Here is a 19,216-nt window from a genome sequence, read left to right as displayed (position 1 = left end):
CAGCAGTGTTAGTGTTGAACCATTGTTGTCAGAGATGATAAAGAATTTCTTTAGGAGCTGTATTTTGAGCAGGCAATACAAGTCTTTCCTCACACAAAAATTGAGCCATTAAAAGATTCATTATCCCTACCTAAACATTCCATGGCCATCATCATTCACTTAATAGATATTTGGAGTTCATTATTTAATCCTTCATTGTGCATGATCATCTGTTTTGTGTAGCATGGCTTTGCATTTTGTTAAAACGAATAGTAGCAGTTTCAAGAGATATCAATCTGATCCTCAGTAAAAATAGAGGAAACATTGCCATAAAAATGCTTTCCCTATAATGGGTAAATAAGGCAGTGAATGAGAAGTCTTTGTTATGTTCCCTTGAAGCTGCTGCTTTTGCTAAATGGAAGGCTAAATTTATACAGTTTATGATTCCTTGAATGCTTTTCTAGCTTTAACCTTATTAGTGTCATAACATTCTCCATAAATAAAATTAAGATTTTTTTTTCCCAAGTTTGATCTCTGTATTTTTTATTCAGCACATAAGATATGAATTAACAATATGGAGGAATTTTATATTATATATATATATATATATATATATATATATATATATATATATATATATATATATATATATATATATATATATATATATATATATATATATATATATAAGAACATTTTGTAAACAGCAAGTCAATGTATTTGCCCTTTTCTATACAGTGATAGAAATCATGAGTTGTGATATAATTACATGTCAAGCTGTTTTATGCTACTTTCTTGTGCTCAGATGTTGTTTGGTCTTATCATTATGTGGGTTGATATATATATATATATATATATATATATATATATATATATATATATATATATATATATATATATATATATATATATATATGGTAGCCATTATACATTCTCATCTTTATTCTTACAGTATGGGCATTTCTGGATGAGACAACGTTTGAAAGCCCTGATGGTAGTTTTTTTTATCTAACAAAGAGAGATATTTACTCTGCCTTCATTTTGTGCAGTGTAAAATGTGGAATCTCTGTCCAAATTATAGTAATATCCATTTTTAGTAGATTTTTTTTCTGTATGAATGAGTCACAAATACACAAGATGTAGCATGGACTCTATATCTAGAAATCAGTAAGGGACCAGTTTATGTAAAAATGAGATGTAGTCATTTTATTTGCTTTCATTTGGCTTGGTAAGTAGACCAAATTTTTCAGTATCAAATTACGTATAGAATTCTGAATTTAGGTAAAGCTATTCCAGTTGAAAAACACAGCGATAATGAAGAAACTGGGGCAGCAAAGCTGACTTGCAAGTGGCTTAGCTGGCCAGTCATCCCCTATGGAGTTACCACTTTGTTCCTCTGCCCTCAGGCCGTTCCATCATCACCAAAAAGGGAGATGGGTCACAGGTTAAGGAAAGCACTGACTCCAGCACCACCATAGAAGAGGAGGATGTAAAGGGTAAGAGACAAGAAGTATTACAGTATTGTAGAGTAGAATTTGAAATAAGATGAAAAGCTATTAAGAAGTATCAATAAATCTGGATGAATATTATGATCCTAGACACAATTATGTTTGTTTGTTTGCTTTTTAATTGAGGAAGTTTTGAAAATTTGTATGATTTTTAGAAATATCCATGTACAATTTTCTCCAAATTATGTTAATAAATATAACCTTTAATAGCTTTTCATCTATCTTTTTTTTTCACTTTACCCTTCATTCTTAATGTTTGGAATAATATGCTGCTACCTTTCAAAACTACTGTTTATTAACACAGTACTTAATTGTTTCTAAGTCTCACAACCAAGGAAGTTCATGCTGAACATCTGTGTGACGAGATGCACAGCTGGACTTTCAATAAAGACAAAGTACACCTGAAACCTATAATTACTTTGAAATCTCTGCAGCATATATTACTGTGTTGACCATTTACTGCAACTAGAGGTATTATGCTCACATCCACCAGCCCACCACAAACATCTACCAACTCACCACACACACACACATACATGAGTACACACACACACACACACACACACACACACACACACACACACACACACACACTAGGTAGGTAAATACACATGTATCTAGCTCAGGCTCTATAAATTACAAGTAGATAAATATATGTATGTTATTTGTGGTCTGACAACACTATTTTCTCTGCCCTAGTCAGAGATCAGAGGTTCATATGATACAGGAATTTTTTGTCATTGTAAATTTTCCAACATGATTATACATATACAGTGTATTTTTAATTAACTTATCCAGAATGTGCTGTAGTCATGATGTGATGCATACATGGAAAACAATATTTTTTCACACCTAGAAAGATGCCATACTGAAAAACTCTTCCAGTGTTTATATGATAACACACACACACACACACACACACACACACACACACACACACACACACACACACACACACACACACACTTGTATCATTGCAGTACTCTCAAGTTGTGGTTAGCTGGTAAACATCAGTCATTAAGTATGAATGATTTATGAAGTTCTTTGTTTCTGTTTTTGCTTTTAGATATATTAAGTGTGATTATAGATACTTTATATTATAACCAAATGAGCTGAAGCTTGTCACACCTGAGGACTTTTGAGAACAAGAACTAAATTTTATGGTTTGCAGTGCTATTTTTCACCACTAGTCTCAAGTTGTCAATTCTCATGTCTATTGGGCTGCCTGTTCTGATGCCTGTTTCCTGGGATTCATTCATTGGGATAGCCATTGTAGGAGGTTCCTTGTTTAATCTTATCCATGCATTTCTTTTATTTGTACGTCATCTTCCACTCTTCCTCTTTCACACTCTCTCTCTCTCTCTCTCTCTCTCTCTCTCTCTCTCTCTCTCTCTCTCTCTCTCTCTCTCTCTCTCTCTCTCTCTCTCTCTCTCTCTCTCTCTCTCTCTCTCTCTCTCTTTTTTTTTATGTTATGTTATGGCCTTTAGGGCCTGTAGGCATACTTGAAGAGGATATGTAGGAAGAGCTGTTCAGCTTCCACCCATTAGTGGCGCAGACAATTTTATTTATAGTGATACCCATATTAGGACCCATATCACCACCCAAGCACATTTTTGGTGTAACCAATAGAACCTGAGTATCAGGTAGGTAACTTTAAACCACTCAACAAATGGCATAGCTTCAAAGCAGTATGTGGTGGGAATCGAACTTATGTGTGGACGTCTGCCCAATCCCACGCTCAGCACCTTATCCATTACGCCACTGCATTGTTTGTTAGGTAATGATTGAGAGATGTGCTCATGTAGAAAGAATTTTGGGAAGAAAGTGTAACTAAAGCAAAATCTTTTGGACTTAAAGAACTGAAAATAAATATATAATAGGGAATTACTATAAGAAAGATCATGAAATGACAAAAGTGAACATTTTTAATTGTTTAGTATTCTGTAGAAAATGAGGGAAAGAGTGAAAAGAACAAGAAATTTAAAAGATTAAAAGTATGGATAAGATCAGATGGACATTCTGGTCATTTCGAGAATTCTGAACAGCAGCCATCAGTATACACTGATAGACAAGTAAAGGTGACAGAAAACCAATCCTATTTTATTCCATAGCACTCCAAATGTTCTGACTTTTCTCATGAGTATCAAAACTCCTCACTTGACAAAATTTTAGTAATGAAAAATGTTTTGTAGTAGGTAGATTTTCAGATTTTAATTTTCAATAAATAATTGATGATGTAATGTAGTCCATTGTTTCAGCTGTTGTTTTGTTGCTTTATATGTTTTGTGTGATTAATTATGTAAAGCTATTGCAAAGTATTTGGATTTCCTATTTTGTATTTTATAGATTCCAGCATAACTTGACCTTGTAGATAGCTGCTCAAGGAACACATTTATTAATCATTAATGTAACTAAAATTAACAATGAAAATAGTAGTTGATGGTGGCAATACAGAGGTAGACAGTGACTCAGTAGCACTTCTTGAAGCATAAATTATTGCTGAACAAAAGTAATTGATGAATAATGGCAAGGAATTATATGCTTTATGAAATATTTTTGTATTGTAATTTTTTAGTTTATGTGATGGTTTTCTAATAAGGATTAGAATGATTTTTTAACAGTCAATGTAGCTGAGATGCTCGAGTTACAAAATGAATTAATCACAGCTTATATAGTGTTAGCCAAAGGCTGTGTCTTTAACACTGTGTTAAAAGACTGTGTCTTTAAGAACTTTAAGTAAGTAATTTGTGAAGTTTTATCACTTACTCCACTTGTATGATGCTGATAGGGGTGCTACCTGATGAGCTCTTGCCTGTGGGAAAAAAAAAATCTTAGGTAATGCTAATGTGATGTTATATATGATTTTGATCCTTGAGCAATATACATAACTAATAATTACTAATGCTCTGCTTGAAATAAACTAACACATGCTTACAATGCCCGACGAATTTTGAAAACAAACATTATCCGGCATTTATTGTGTCATTAAAGAGGGAAGACTCACACATGTAGGCACTACTCACCATAGCAATTTGCACACATACACTCCCTTTTTAGCTTGGTATAAATAAAGAACATTGTAGATGAAAATATTTGTAATATTAATTACAGTTTTGACTGTGGTCAGAAACAAGAAAGAAAGACTGTAGGAGCTGAAAAAACAACAAAGTTTTATGTGACTTACATTATGAACTCCCATATTAGGAACTTCATATTTAGTATGTATAAACTGGTGGAAATGTTACAGGAGGGGAGGATTTTTGTTCTGAGAAGAATTTTGAGATTTGTTTGAATATTGGCTCTCTCCTTGTTTGTTTGTTTGTGTGATGCTTATGTGAGGTTAATATCCTTCTGTGTTACAGAAATAAAATATGTCCTGAATGACTTCCATTGATGTAGAATACCTGCTTCTATGTATCATGTGTCCTGTATGATTTGATGGATGCATAACTAGTGTTTTATGGTGGATATGGTGTCACACTATTGCTCTGTTCTATTTGCTTAATATTTTGGTAGAATTCATTTGCTCCTCTATGTTAATGTATATTCTTAAAAGCCAGATCAGTGTGCAATTTTAGGTTGCTATGCATATAGAAGAAAAATATCAGCATTAAGAATTGTGTTAATTAGAACATTTTGTCACTGTTAAATATGTACATTTCTGCATTGTTCCAGTAGGTTTGGATTACTATTTGTAATGTTCAGTGGATCTGACTGGATGCAGTGTACATAATAAGGACCCAAACAAAAATACTAAAGAACACTGAGGTGTGAAAGAGTATTTTTCTTTTGAAAATTGAAGACTTAAAAAGTGATGTCATTGAAATAATCTGTGTGTGTGTGTGTGTGTGTGCATATCTGCATACTTGCATACATATGTCTCCAACATAATATCCTAAATTGTCTTTTATCAAAACATGTTGGCTCTCTTCTGTACACATCACTAACATGAGATCCATTTATTTTCTTCATTAATTGTCATTTTTTCCTACAGTAAGCCCTCGCACTTGGTCTGGCAAAATTACCGCCAAATGCGAATTTCGCCAAACACGAGTTCTTTATACCATATAAATTGCCTAAAAAATTACTGAATCAGTCTTTGGTCATTGCCAAAGTCCTTCTTTTGACCCCTAAAATACCATCTTTCGAGCTGAAATAAAATCTTTTGCCTTCACATATTAGAACACATGTACAAAACAGACCAATAAATAAGCATTTGTGATGCTTTCCTCGTCTATACTCCCGTTTTTCCACCCGTTTCCCTCGCCCACTTTCGTCCTTGCCACCACCACCATTGTCCTTACCCCCACCGGTACCACCTGTTGTGCTGGTAGAGGCCATGTTGGCGGTAAATCGCCAGAATTTGTTCCCGCACTAGTAGAACAGAGGGTAACACAAACAAAATGGCTGAAGAGGACTCTCAAACTGCATTCTGATAGGTTTAGAGAGAGGTCTGATGTCACAGGGGAGCCGCTGTGCGGCCACCAGGGGACCGCCAAGTTTGAATTCAAATCACCAAGCGTGCACTCAGTCCGTGACCACCCTACCGCCTAAAGTGAATTTTGCCAAGCTGAGATTCGCCAAGTGTGGGGTTTACTGTATTCTTTCTGCATGATCTTATCTGCATATTTTCAGTAATTTAAGACAATAATATTTCATTTCCTTGTAGATTCTGTGAAATATCTAAAAGAAAAATATTAACTATGGCAATTATTGGGTTAAGTACTTAGCAAAAAAGGAAGAAAACTGTCAGAATTGTTCATAACTTTCTTGCTAAATGTATAAGTTGAAGACCTCAGACCAAACATGAAACATTGACATTCTCATTCCTCCCACAATTCTTAACCATGAGGAGTTTATTAGCTGGTGGTTGGCTAAAGATTGTGTTGCAGTAGTTGAATTTGTAGTCAGTTTCTTCTGCTAAAGGTGGACTTTTATCTTACTAACAGCAATGTTGAATCAGTTCATCAGTATCATATCTTTTCTTTGTATTTATTAACTTGAAAAGTTTCAAATAGCTGCATTTTAATGCTTTAATCTTTTTTTAATTTAAGGTCCCTAAAAGAACCATAATCTCTGTACTTGAATCCTCTGACACCAGCATCTGATGAGCTCCATCACAACCACTGTCTCATTGACACTTTCGCTGAGATATGATTCAAATTTTGGCACTATACCATGAGTTGGAGAAAAAGAAGCATACTATTTTATAAATATTTTTCTTAGCATTGTGTACAGAGGAGAAAAAACATGGAGTAAACCTGAATTGTATTCAGATACAAGATTTTAGATGATGGTGTGACATGTTTTGCTGAGTTCTTTAAATCTAGCTGAAATTCAGAAATGAATAAAAAGAAGTGTTTGGACTTTCTATCATGTGTGATTCATACTAGAAATTGGTCACATATAAATTTGAACTACTTTAATGGTGGTGAGAGGTCCTTCATGATATTGTGTTTCACATAACTGATCTTCATTGTAACACCTATTATAGTCTTGCATTCCCAGCCAAATAATGCAAGAATGCTGTGTTTTCATTGGCTGTGTTAGACTGCATCTTAGTTTAATGGGGTAACCAAATAGCTCATTTCTTATATATGAGTGATACCATGTGATAGCTGGTTAGTATTTTAGGTTTTACATAGTTTGCTATTCATTGCAGTACTTTTTGCTTTGACGCAAGTATTTATGAGCTTCATGCAAGTTGTAATAAACCTGGTGATGCTTTGGATTTGTATGTGGGTAGGATACTATCATAGGATACCTCAGAGAATTGTTCTTGTGTTTGACCTTAAAGCTCACCTCTCCTAAAAACATAAAAAGATAAATGTGTATATGATTTAATTTGTGAATATGACTTTAATTTATATAAAGGCTTAGTATCATGTTTTTTAAATGTATCAAACAGTTAGGATTGGTAAAAATTATACATCATTTGTCACTGAACACTGTTAGGTGGGTACATATGCCACCTTACAAGTATTGAAACAAATTCATCTTCATGAGTGCTGAATGGTTCAAGATGATTACTTGAAGGTATTTGAGAGAGAGAGAGAGAGAGAGAGAGAGAGAGAGAGATATCTTTTTGCTACTTCTCTTCAACTTTGTCACCCCCACTACGTCTTCTACACTCCTACCAACTGCTACCTCTGCTTTATTATCATAAATGTATTATGAAATCTTATGAGAGATTATTCAGCTGGGCAAGACTATCAGGACCATTATATCGTCACTAGACTTTTGGGTAGATAAATATTAATGAAGGAATAACAAAACCTATATGATGATATGATACCCATTCTGCTATTGTGCTTGGGAGTGCAGATACAATGCTGGTAACATCATTCAAGGAAATCAGGCTTTGTGTGTTGTTCCACTTGCCACCATAGCATAGGCATTGATGGTTTGCAATGCCAACTAAATTTTCATGTCAAGCATTATACCCAAGGAAGATCCAAGTAATATGGATAATAATCATGCAGTTCAAAGTTTTCGTCATGCTTGAGAGTGAAGCAACAGTCCTCATTAAAGATCCTGGTTGAGTGTCATGGATAACCTGTAATTTTTATCATTGAGAATATAACTTAGTAGTTCTAGTATATAACTCAGATTCTTTAGGTTTCTTGTGATTTTATTACTTCATCATCAAGGTGGAATAAGAGTGCAACACAGAGAAGAAAACATGAATTATCTCTCTCCCTGACAGTCAAGTGTGCACTGAAATGGTACATGACGTCAAGGGAATGCTAAGGTGGGAGCCAGTAATTTTGGTGAGATTCATTCACCCTCAAAATATGTCCTTCATTGCCAAAAGTCCTGGCCAGCCAGAACATTTGGCAAGTGCTGTAGATGCACCAGTTGGTGGGAGTATGGGTGGTGGTAAGGAGGTGCAGTTTTGGAGACAGGCATAAAGCTGGTAGGGAGGAGGTAACTCACTTTTTCTCACACTTCACCTTTAAACAGGTAAGATAGAGATAAACTTACATATGAAAAACATGAATGCTGGTTTGGCTATTTTAATATACATTATAAAGTGTATTTAAATTTTGGAAAGTTTATTAGTGAGTTTTGTAGCAAGGCTAGAAAAAAGATAGCCTATTTTTTATCCATTAATTTTTTTCATAAATTTCTCATACTGCAGATACTTACATGATTTATAGTGTGGATTAGACATATTGCTTTCCTGTCACTTTCTGTACACTCTCTCTTCTCAGTTTTTGGTCCATCAACCACAGACTTGATGTTCTAATGCAGTGGTTCCCTACCTGTGGTGCACGTACCACTAGTGGTATGCGAAGGCCTTCTACGTGGTACATGAGCACTTTTGGGATCATATACAATTTTTAATTAAATTAGATCAATTAATTTCTCAGGAAAAATTATTATTGCTTTACACAAGATCATCTAGATATTTGCTGGAATTAAAATTTCCCAGGACCAGGTGGTATATGGGGACTGTATGGGACTTCCAAGTGGTACTTGGCAAGGACTATGTTGGGAACCACTGTGCTAATGAACATGTTTTGTTAATATTTTTATTAATATGTTTTTTTTTTTTTTTTTTTTTTTTTATAAAGATATTTTAGAGCTGTCTTGATGGCAGGTTATTTGATTCTTGATGAACTAGCATCATGGTCATCTATGGTGCTGCTGCTGTAAGTCATTGAGTCACTATGCTCTGCAAGAATTTTAATTTCATTGGCAGAAGGCAACCATTGCTTCCATTATTTTTAATATGAATTCAGATATTTCAGAAAACTTTAGAATGCTTAAGATTTCGACAAATAACAAATTATATCTTATTTTATTTTGTTGCATTTTATTTGAATCTTCAAAGTTGTGGGAATGTTTTTAATTAGTTTCATCTCTTTAGTGACATGCACTATATTTGAAACCACGATGCTATCTAATTCAGAAGTAGATTTATCACACAGAGTTTGTGACTCCATAACTTAGAATATTTCTTTCAACTGGAAGGAATTTTTTTTTCTTTTCATTTTTTAAGAGGATATATATGTATATATATATATATATATATATATATATATATATATATATATATATATATATATATATATATATATATATATATATATATTTTTATTATTTTTTTTTTTTTTTTTTTTTATTTATTTATTTATTTTATTTATGTATTTTTTATTTATTTATTTATTTATTTTTTTTTTTTTTTTTATGTGTGTGTAGCAGTACAAACTGCTTTTGTCTGAGGGTTTTTTTTTCTGTGTTTTCATGTTGAAATTTTCTCTAACATGGTGACTTAGTAAGTAATAATAATGTACATGTAAAATTTAGACTGTATGTTTCTGCCTGTACACATTATAAAACTACCATTCTATTATATATCTTCATATCATATTAAGATCCACTTAAAGATGAAGTAACCAGGACAAGACCTCATGTTTTGTCTCAATTAGATACTTTAGCTATAAAAGAACATGAGAAAAGTAAAAGAATCAAGGTTAATATTTCTTCACGAGACTCAGAAATTATGTCAATACTTTTCAATCTGTCAGATACCCAAGATTTTTGTCATTACCTCTGAAAGATGTTGTGTGTCATTGGCTAATACTCTGACACATGTGCCAGCACTGTAATAGTGAAGAGACCATCATTTTATATAGTTGTCAATTTATACATTTCCTTGTAATGTATATACACTTCACTACTGTATGTTTGTAGTGATGAATTTATTATTTTGATATATTTAATCTAATTATTTGTGTATTTGAGGAGCTTATAGAATCAAACTTACAGTACCAAACACCACTTTAAAATAAAGGAGAAAATCCCCTCCAAAGTTTGGCAACATTTAAACATCCATATCTCAGGAATTAAAAGTGGTATTGCATTGCATTTTTCTTTTTAAATGTTGGATAATGTCTCTGCAATCACATTCTGTCATGGTCATTACAATGATGATAGCAGTAATAATGTAATGTTGATTAATTTGACTATAGTAATAATGAGAAATTGAAAGTAAGAGTACATATTAGTAAAGTTCATTCAGTAGTCATTTGGAGTCATAGTTGATGTTATAATCCATGAATGTGTTGGGGTTATTAGCATCAATGTCATAGTCATCCTCATTGCCTGCATTGGCTACTTCCCTTTAGCAAAGAATTTCTCCCCTTCCCCCTTTATTATTCATGCAACTCATATTGATCATAATTGTGTGGTAAAATAGTATAAACATTACATTACTTGCCTCTCTACTTGAGTGTAAATACTAGTCTTCACAAGTGACATAATTGCAAACAATGATTGGCCTGGGGGATGTGTCTCCCGCACTCCCATTGCCTTAAAAGTGCTCAATAACACTATCTGAATTGCATGACCACCACTTATTGGCTGCCAAGAGTTCTCTACACCATGTGGTCCCTTTAACAAAAGAGGTACTTGGTATCTTGTTCTTCTGAGCTCTAGGCTTAGCTCAAAGTTGTGTGATGGAAGAGTTAAAGTTCCGTTTACTTAATGGGAATTTCAACATTATTGTCGCATTCCTTCCGGAACTCTGAATCGTTCGCTAGACAGAGGGATGTTTGGGGAACACAGTGCTGTACATGCTGAACTCAGTTTCAGGTACTAAGGCACTTGTTATGGTATGATTCAGTGCCAATAGTAGTATGAGAGTAGGGATAAACATTCTAAAATACATACTGGTTTCAATGAATTAACTCCAAGTTGTGCTAATTTTATACTGTGTGCAGGAAAAAAAAAAAACACTCAAATGTCTTGCCTTAATCCTCATCAAAACTATTTTTTTCTTTGTTTCACTAAATTTGTGTAATTGTCACCATTTTCATTTATCTCACTTGTGCCAGTGCATTCTCTCACCACAACAGCAACCAGTTTTGTACACTGCAATTTGCTCAGGATCTTCATAATACATGCCATTCACAGGCTGGTACATCCAAAAGCAACATGATGAAGATACTCTCACATTGCATGTTATGCACATCAGAGATTTCTTATGCATTACTGTGATGCTCATACATATGTGGGAATTTGGAATTTCATTTTTAATGTGATTCTCATGAGTATTTTTCATTTTTCCAAACTCCAGGATTATTGTGTAATTCACATCCATACATTCATCACAAGTATTCCAATATATCTGATACACTTATTCATTATTAGGGAGGGTACTGATCATCACTGACTATGATTAATGAAATTCCATTGCACTGTACATACAGGTCTCTCCACATCAGGACCTAAGAACAGAGCTGGTTTCACCATGCTGCACCAAATTAGACCCATCCCTTTTCCCATATTTTATCTAATTAGTTAATCTGCTTGTTAAAGAACTTTAGATTTATTTGATCAAGACCAAGAGTACCATCTTATACTAGACACTGGATAAAGATCACTAAATGGGTTTAAATCATAAAAGAAAAAAAATGGAAATTTCTGCTTTAACTGATAAGAGATATCCAAGCAGTAAGGCCCCTTTCAAATGGAACTATTCAGTAGTATTTCTCAACTGTGGATATGTAAATGCTGGAGATAAGTAGAGGCTTTCTCGCTTAACCATGACTGCAGAAAAAGTGATGTTACAAATGGACAAAACCAATTCCCTTCTTCATGAAGAAGGGTTACATTGCTCATCATGTTACATGACATTCTATTGTAGCATATGGTTGCATTCATACCACTGTTTTTAGTTAAGCAGTGCATTAATGTTGTGATTGGTGCTGCAAAATTCAGTTTAATTTTCTCCTAAGCAGAGCTTCAGATGCACATTAGCAGTGCCATCAATGCTTATGGGTAACAATGCAGGACTGCTTACAAGCCACAGATTGGTACTGCTAAGTATCTTCATGTGGAAGGGGCCAAAGATTAGTATAAAAAATCAAGTACTATGGTTGATAATGAATTACAGACTGTTTATTTACATTACTTGAAAACTTCATTGATTCATTAATTCAGGATTTTAAGTTCTAAGCAATGATTTTTTTTTTTTTTTTTTTTTTTTTTTTTTTTTTTTTTTTTTTATGAACTATTTCACAACATTTTGTAAGGTATATTATATTATGTTTCTAAAGTTACTTATAATTAAGATATAAATTATCCTATAATGATGGAGTTTCAAAGGATAAGGCTTAAGGAATACAACTCTTTCACAAATTACTATTCACTTCATGTTATTTATAAGGTGATATACTCTTGACATTGATTACTGAAGTTAATTTCTTAAAATCATGAGAAAGATTTGAGATTTATTTGATTGTTAACTCTTAGAAATTAATTTTGGTGAACCTTTATTACTATAACATGAAATCAATCCTTCAGACATCAGACTGCTTAAGAACAAATTATTGAAATTTGCATGGTGAATAATCAAGATAAAAAATTACAGTTCTGTTTTCAAACTTTCTTTACTCCCTGTCAAGAATGACATAAAGTCAGGAATCATCCTTATTTTTGGGTGATTTTTTTAATGCCCCTACTTGTAATGAAAAACTATGTGTATTTGACTGACTTACTACCCTGAGACTGTAGGGATTGGGTTCAGTGTAAAGCTACTGACTAACAAGCTCTGTTGTAGGGAAACTCAGTTCTAAGGTTTCTCAGAGTTGCCAGAATGATATAGCAGTGCTGTGTAGAGGATCTTAGGGTGTCATATATCTTTACATCATTTCTCTTTTGATTAACTCTCTGGACATCTCTGGTACCAAATGTAGCCAATAGTTTGTACTGTATAGCACAAATCCATTTAACATTGCTTGTTATGACTAGGCAAAGGAGACTTAATTTGAGGCAGTAGTTGATATGCCATTCATTGTGAACCATGGACTATTTTCTGGCAGTTAGTCATAAAAAATCAGTTCTAGTATTATAAATTCATAGGGAACATATCTTTAACCCTCTAAGCAATGGGTATGTTCATAAAAGGTTTATTTTGATTTCTTTTTTTCTCTTTTTTCTTCCTTTTAGAAAGTAAGTTGAAAAGAAATTATTACTTTTACAACAAACAGAAGCATTGCACATCATTCTTCCACACTGAAGTGGTGTAGTCACTATTACTCTATTACTGATGCTGCAATTCAGCCTCAAAGTGGAATAGTAGAGCAAAATCTCACTTCCTTGATTGCTGTGCCACATTTTAGTATGTGGTTCTTTTACTCGTTATGGCTGTGGCTATAGCTAATACATTCTCATTTCCCTCTGCCTGATGCTGTTGACAAGTGATACACAGTGGCATTAGTATCGGCATCTAGTTCTCTTTTTTGTAGTACTTCCATTGAACCATTTTTTCTGTGTGTCTTCAGATACAGATTGCCCAGTGGAGACACAACCAGTCTTTCATTTGCTTAAAGCACTAGGGGGATGAGATAAACATTAGTTATGTATTGAATAAAAAAAAATAACTATGGAGCTGTTCTATAAATGTTATCAGTTTCTCCTCTCTTTTATATGATGTGCACTATGTGTCTGTCCCTTAGCTCACACACAGTACTGTATCACCCATTGCTTACAGGTTATTTTTAGATAGGCTCACCATAGTTATCGAAACCCTATTTATATTATTGTGATTATTATTATTAAATAAATTTTCTCTCTCTCTCTCTCTCTCTCTCTCTCTCTCTCTCTCTCTCTCTCTCTCTCTCTCTCTCTCTCTCTCTCTCTCTCTCTCTAGTTGGGATTTATAAACTGGTTATGTTAGGTTTTGTTTGATTTTCTGTTAGTTGTCAAATAACCCTTCTTATAGGGAAATGGATGTATAATGATGATATATTACTGTATAAGTTTATTATATGATGCCTAGTGAAATTTGATACATTCATAAACTCTTAATAGAATAGAATGACAGTGGCTTAGAAATATGATTATAGCTGCTGCACCATCTTCCTTGTGTTGTCTGTCTGCACCACATTCTTCATTCAGCATAAAAACTTCCCATCTGTATCCTCTGTCAGCACTTCAAAGGATCAGCTTCTGTATAATATTTCACATGTTATGTACTGGTGAATGACTCTTCATGTCTTTTATGACTTAATGAGACAACTTTTTGTATGTGCACCAAAGGTCTTATGATTTGTTTGCAGATTTTAAACATAAGGAAGAATAAGAATGTTTTCAAATAATATATTTTTTTGTGTATTTGACACTCTTTGCCAGATATGAAAAAAAATCAGATAACTATTCTGTTTCAATAATGAAAAAGCTGGTATAATATGATCTTTTGTTACCTTTAAGTACAGTAAAGGCTAGCCTGATTGATCTTTATTTTTTAAGTTTCTTTCACAAATTTGATGAGCTATAACCAGAGGTGGGCGCATTACTGGATATCAGGTAGTCCAGTACCGCTCTTCCGGACCTTGAAACGCAGAATGTCTGTACCTGTACTTCCATGGCTAAATTTTTTTCCCTCGGTTCGGTATTGCACCTCCGCACCTCCGTACCATACCCAAAAGCGCGCCCGAAAAATCTAGTCCGCACCTCAAAAAATAAAACAAAATACATCAGAGCTCCATATATATATATATATATATATATATATATATATATATATATATATATATATATATATATATATATATATATATATATACATACATACATACATACATACAGTGGTACTTCGACATACGAATTAAATTTGTTCCGTGACGATTGTTGTATGTCAAAAAAATTGTATATCAAATCAATTTTTCCCATAGAAATTAATGAAAATAGAATTATTCGTTCTTGTGATATGAATTTACCCCTCTAAAAATTAACATGCTTTAAATACCAACCAAATATAGATTTAATAATAAGATATATACAATGTTTATTGCATGCATGATATAAATGAACTATACAGGCAACCCCACTTAATGAAGGGTCACACAACAAAATTTCGCTACAACGAAGGTTTCCTTTTACTACCATCTGCTCGTTTAATGAACACCAAACTCGCTTTAATGAAATTTTAACCAGGTAATTTTTGCCAAGTTTGAAAGCCCCGTCGTATCGCACAAGTCGACAGGCTTTTGAATACACCAGCGCCTCTCATGGACAAAATGCGCACCACTCACTCCCCCTAGTTCAAAACAATAACAGCGTCAGCAGCAGCTCGTCTTCCCTCGCTCAACTTACCACCAAAACGCCTGCAATGTCACCTAGCGTTACTAAGGAGACCAGGAAGTCTCTTACTCTCGAAGTGAAGCTGGATATTATTCACAGACACAGGAGAGGCAAGAAAACTAATAGCATTGCTTCTCACCATGGCTTGACTCCATCTACTGTCTACCATTTTCAAGTCAGCAGACTCTATTAAGAAGGCTGGTGAGATCATATCTTCCTTGCAAGCTAAAAGAACACCTGATCTCATGACTCTGCAATGGATAAAACGGAAAGCCTTGTGGAAATGTGGTACATAAGTTTTGTATGTAGTACAATGATGCTCCCTTCGTTTACATTCCACAGGTTGCCAGCTAGCATATTTCCCGCTCCACTCTACATCCCTTCATAAATTTAAGGTCATCAGCATTATAAAGTTACATACATACATACATACATTAGTGTACATTATAATGACTTAGTCTTAAATTAAACTGCTTAAATGTTTAACTTCATAATTTTTACTTTCATTAAACCTTTTACTGTACTATGATGCACTCGCTTTGTTTACTCTCAATGGAAGCTCAAGTCAGGGGTTAAACTTATTATAATTGGTTCGCTTAACAAAAATTCGCTTAATGAAGGGTTTTTTAGGAATGTAACCCCCTTCGTTAAGCGGGGGTTGCCTGTATTGCCCAAATTAACAACTTAACCCACAAAACTCGGGACACATCGATAGACATTCATCACGCAAGACTCGGGGCATGTCGATAGACGTTTAGGCTTTTTACGGCTATATTTTGGTTATTTTCTTCCCGTTTTCCTTGCTTGTGAGGTGGCAACACTCATCAGGAGTAAACATATGCTCTAGGTCACTGTGTCACCAACGATGGATGGTGTGAGCGACAGTGATTTCACTGTGTCTGATTCCGCCACCTCTCCCGCGCGCCTTACTTTTATACCTCGGGTCTCTCGCCACGTTACGGGGAGACAACTTTTGAATGAGAGTGGTATCAGAACAGGAGAGAGAGAGAGTTTTCTAACGCTCTAACCAAGGCCGCTGAACCCATTCGGACGCAAGGGGACATAAACCAATGATACTACCTCATTCAACCTGTGATGTTTTGATAACCATGACATCTAGAGACTTCTGGGTTTTTGCATTGCAAAGAGGAAGAGTTGCTTGTGGGCAGAACACCATTTGTATTCACTCATTTATTGAATTTCTAAGTGTAATTAGTATGTGAATACAGGCTATTTTGTGTGTTTCTCGCCAAACTTAAGAAAAATACACACTGCCAAGGAGTACAGACATATACATGCACATAGGATGGACAACGATACACAACGTGGGCTGAATGTTTGGGTGGATGCGGGTAGCCAAGCGATCGCTGCGCCACCTGCCGATGGCTATTCGTATCTTAAAAATATCTTTGTATTTCAATGCGTAAATTATATGAAATTTTTTGTCGTATATCAAAAGAATCGTATGTTGGGGTGATCGTATCTCAGGTATTACTGTATATATATATGTATACATATATATATATTAACGAAATAGGGATTATGTATGCTTGCAGTCATTGTAATGTATGTACGACTGGAAGTCATTGTAACTTATTATTATTGTTATTATTATTGTTATTATTATTATTATTATTATTATTATTATTATTACCATCATCATCATCATCATCATCAGAGAGAGAGAGAGAGAGAGAGAGAGAGCATGCTTAGATCTGAATGAGTGACATCACTTAAATGGCAGGAAAATATGCCTGGTAGCACAGACCACCAAAAACGGCCAAAAGTAATGCTACAGAGTGTGGACTTTCGTCTTTATTTATTTATTTTTTGTTTTTCCTTGAAAATCTCAGGTGCGGAAGTAGGGATTCAAAATTTCACTTTTCTGCACCTGGCTCAGGTGTGGAGGTACAGACTTAAAATTTTGTCTTTCCCCACATGTCTCAGGTGTGGAGGTACAGACTTAAAATGTCGCCTTTCCATACCTTTTACTTCCACACTTTTGAACATTTTTTTGCACTTCGGACCTCCGCACCTCGTTTGGTGGTCTGCAGGTATGGAGGAGTGGAGGTGCGGACCGAGGTACAGAAGTGCCCAGCTCTGGCTATGACCATACATACAAGTGACACCAAATATGAAGCAAGACCCCACCAAGCTGACTATGGGATCACACACTCATATGTAACATGGTGGCTTGCAACTTGGTTCCTCATGTGTATTTGATATGATTTTAGACTGTTTCATATACAGCCTCAATGCTTAAACAAACTTATTACACAAACTATTTGCCCTAGAAGTGCATCAGAATGACATGGACAAAGCATAATTTTAGACCAAATACGAGTCTGTAGCCAGAAAACTGGCTTTACATTGATCCTGATGAATTTTATGCTAGTCAGAGTGTATTTGGTAATTTCTAGGAAATTAAGTCTTTAGTGAGTTTTCGAATGAACAAAGTGTTTTGTTCCTTTGATGCCAATATGAAAAGCACTATATTATGAAATAAATTAAAGATTTCTTGTATACAACATATATTCAATGAGAAATTGATTTGTGAAAATAATAATTGTCTTAACAATAATCTTGAGTGTTTTGTACATAGAAAAAATCAGGTAATCCCATTTTGCCAATGATAATGTCTCATAGAAAGGGCCAGGAAGTCAAGGACATTATGTGTCTGCAGATTGTATGTACAGTGATGCTTAGATTGATATTTCTTATATGTGTGTAGTCTTCTCAGCCTTGCATCATCCACAAAATGTTATTATATGGAATACATTTTATTGATATGTAGTTAAATTGGATTATAAATGTAGACAGATGGATTACAGATAGCTAAAAGGAGGAAATGAAATTTTCATGTACATTTCAGTTTGATGAGAATATATTTCAAAGGAAAGTGCATGAATTTGTGAACAAATAAAATTGTTTTAGGATGACAAATCAATCATAACTCATATTTAATTATTCAGAGACACAGTTGTTTCAAGAATACAAGAAATATCAGTATTTTGGCTGCATATCTTTTTGATTAAAGTTTAAAATAGGAATATATTTTTTAGATTAAAACTCACAATGGTCTTTGCTTTTGTTATGTGAATTGTAAGGTTGTAATAATACAACATACATATGGCATCATATGATATCACTTCTTTGTAATATGGTAGGAAAAGCTGATTTACACATTTTTGCAATTAGAACACAATCTCATTAAATTCTTTCCTCAGTATTTGATATTCTTGAACAATAGACTTTTGATTTCTACTGATTTATGATTAGGAAGATTATATTTGTGCATTTCTAAAATGTTCAACATTGTATGATGTTAACATACAATTTCATTAAAGGGCATCATATAGTAAAGTATTATGTCATATGATAAAGTACATGAAAACTAACATGCCAAGTAGGGGTAGATAATAGAATCTTACATCTTAGAATATTCATTAGAGGACATTTGTAGCACATGGGGCATCAGGACACTGTATAGATGGACCAGGGTGCTGGTGACGCATGACAGCATGGTGTGGTGTGAGGTTGCTTCACACTCTTTCCTATTGGTCTTAAAGTGCATGCTTCTCTACAGGGTATTTATTGTTCACATTATGCCACTGTAGAGATGAACCTTCGGGATT

The 19,216-nt window shown here is 34.1% G+C and overlaps 1 protein-coding gene across 35 annotated transcripts in view; it reads left to right on the top strand.

Moving 5' to 3' along the window:
- LOC123499829 (calcium/calmodulin-dependent protein kinase type II delta chain-like) overlaps positions 1 to 19,216 on the top strand; it is a 253,152-nt gene that overhangs the window by 186,530 nt on the left and 47,406 nt on the right. For all 35 annotated transcript variants that reach the window (XM_045248330.1, XM_045248336.1, XM_045248344.1 and 32 more), the window contains one exon: positions 1,386 to 1,475. In XM_045248330.1, the coding sequence (XP_045104265.1) occupies positions 1,386 to 1,475 (90 nt within the window). The remainder of the gene's footprint in view (positions 1 to 1,385; positions 1,476 to 19,216) is intronic.

The sequence above is a fragment of the Portunus trituberculatus genome, chromosome 50 (genome assembly GCF_017591435.1).
Source record: "Portunus trituberculatus isolate SZX2019 chromosome 50, ASM1759143v1, whole genome shotgun sequence".
In the NCBI taxonomy this organism is placed as follows: Eukaryota; Metazoa; Arthropoda; class Malacostraca; order Decapoda; family Portunidae; genus Portunus; species Portunus trituberculatus.
The sequence above is the reverse complement of the archived record's forward strand: the minus strand, read 5'-3'. Positions and strand labels throughout refer to the sequence as shown.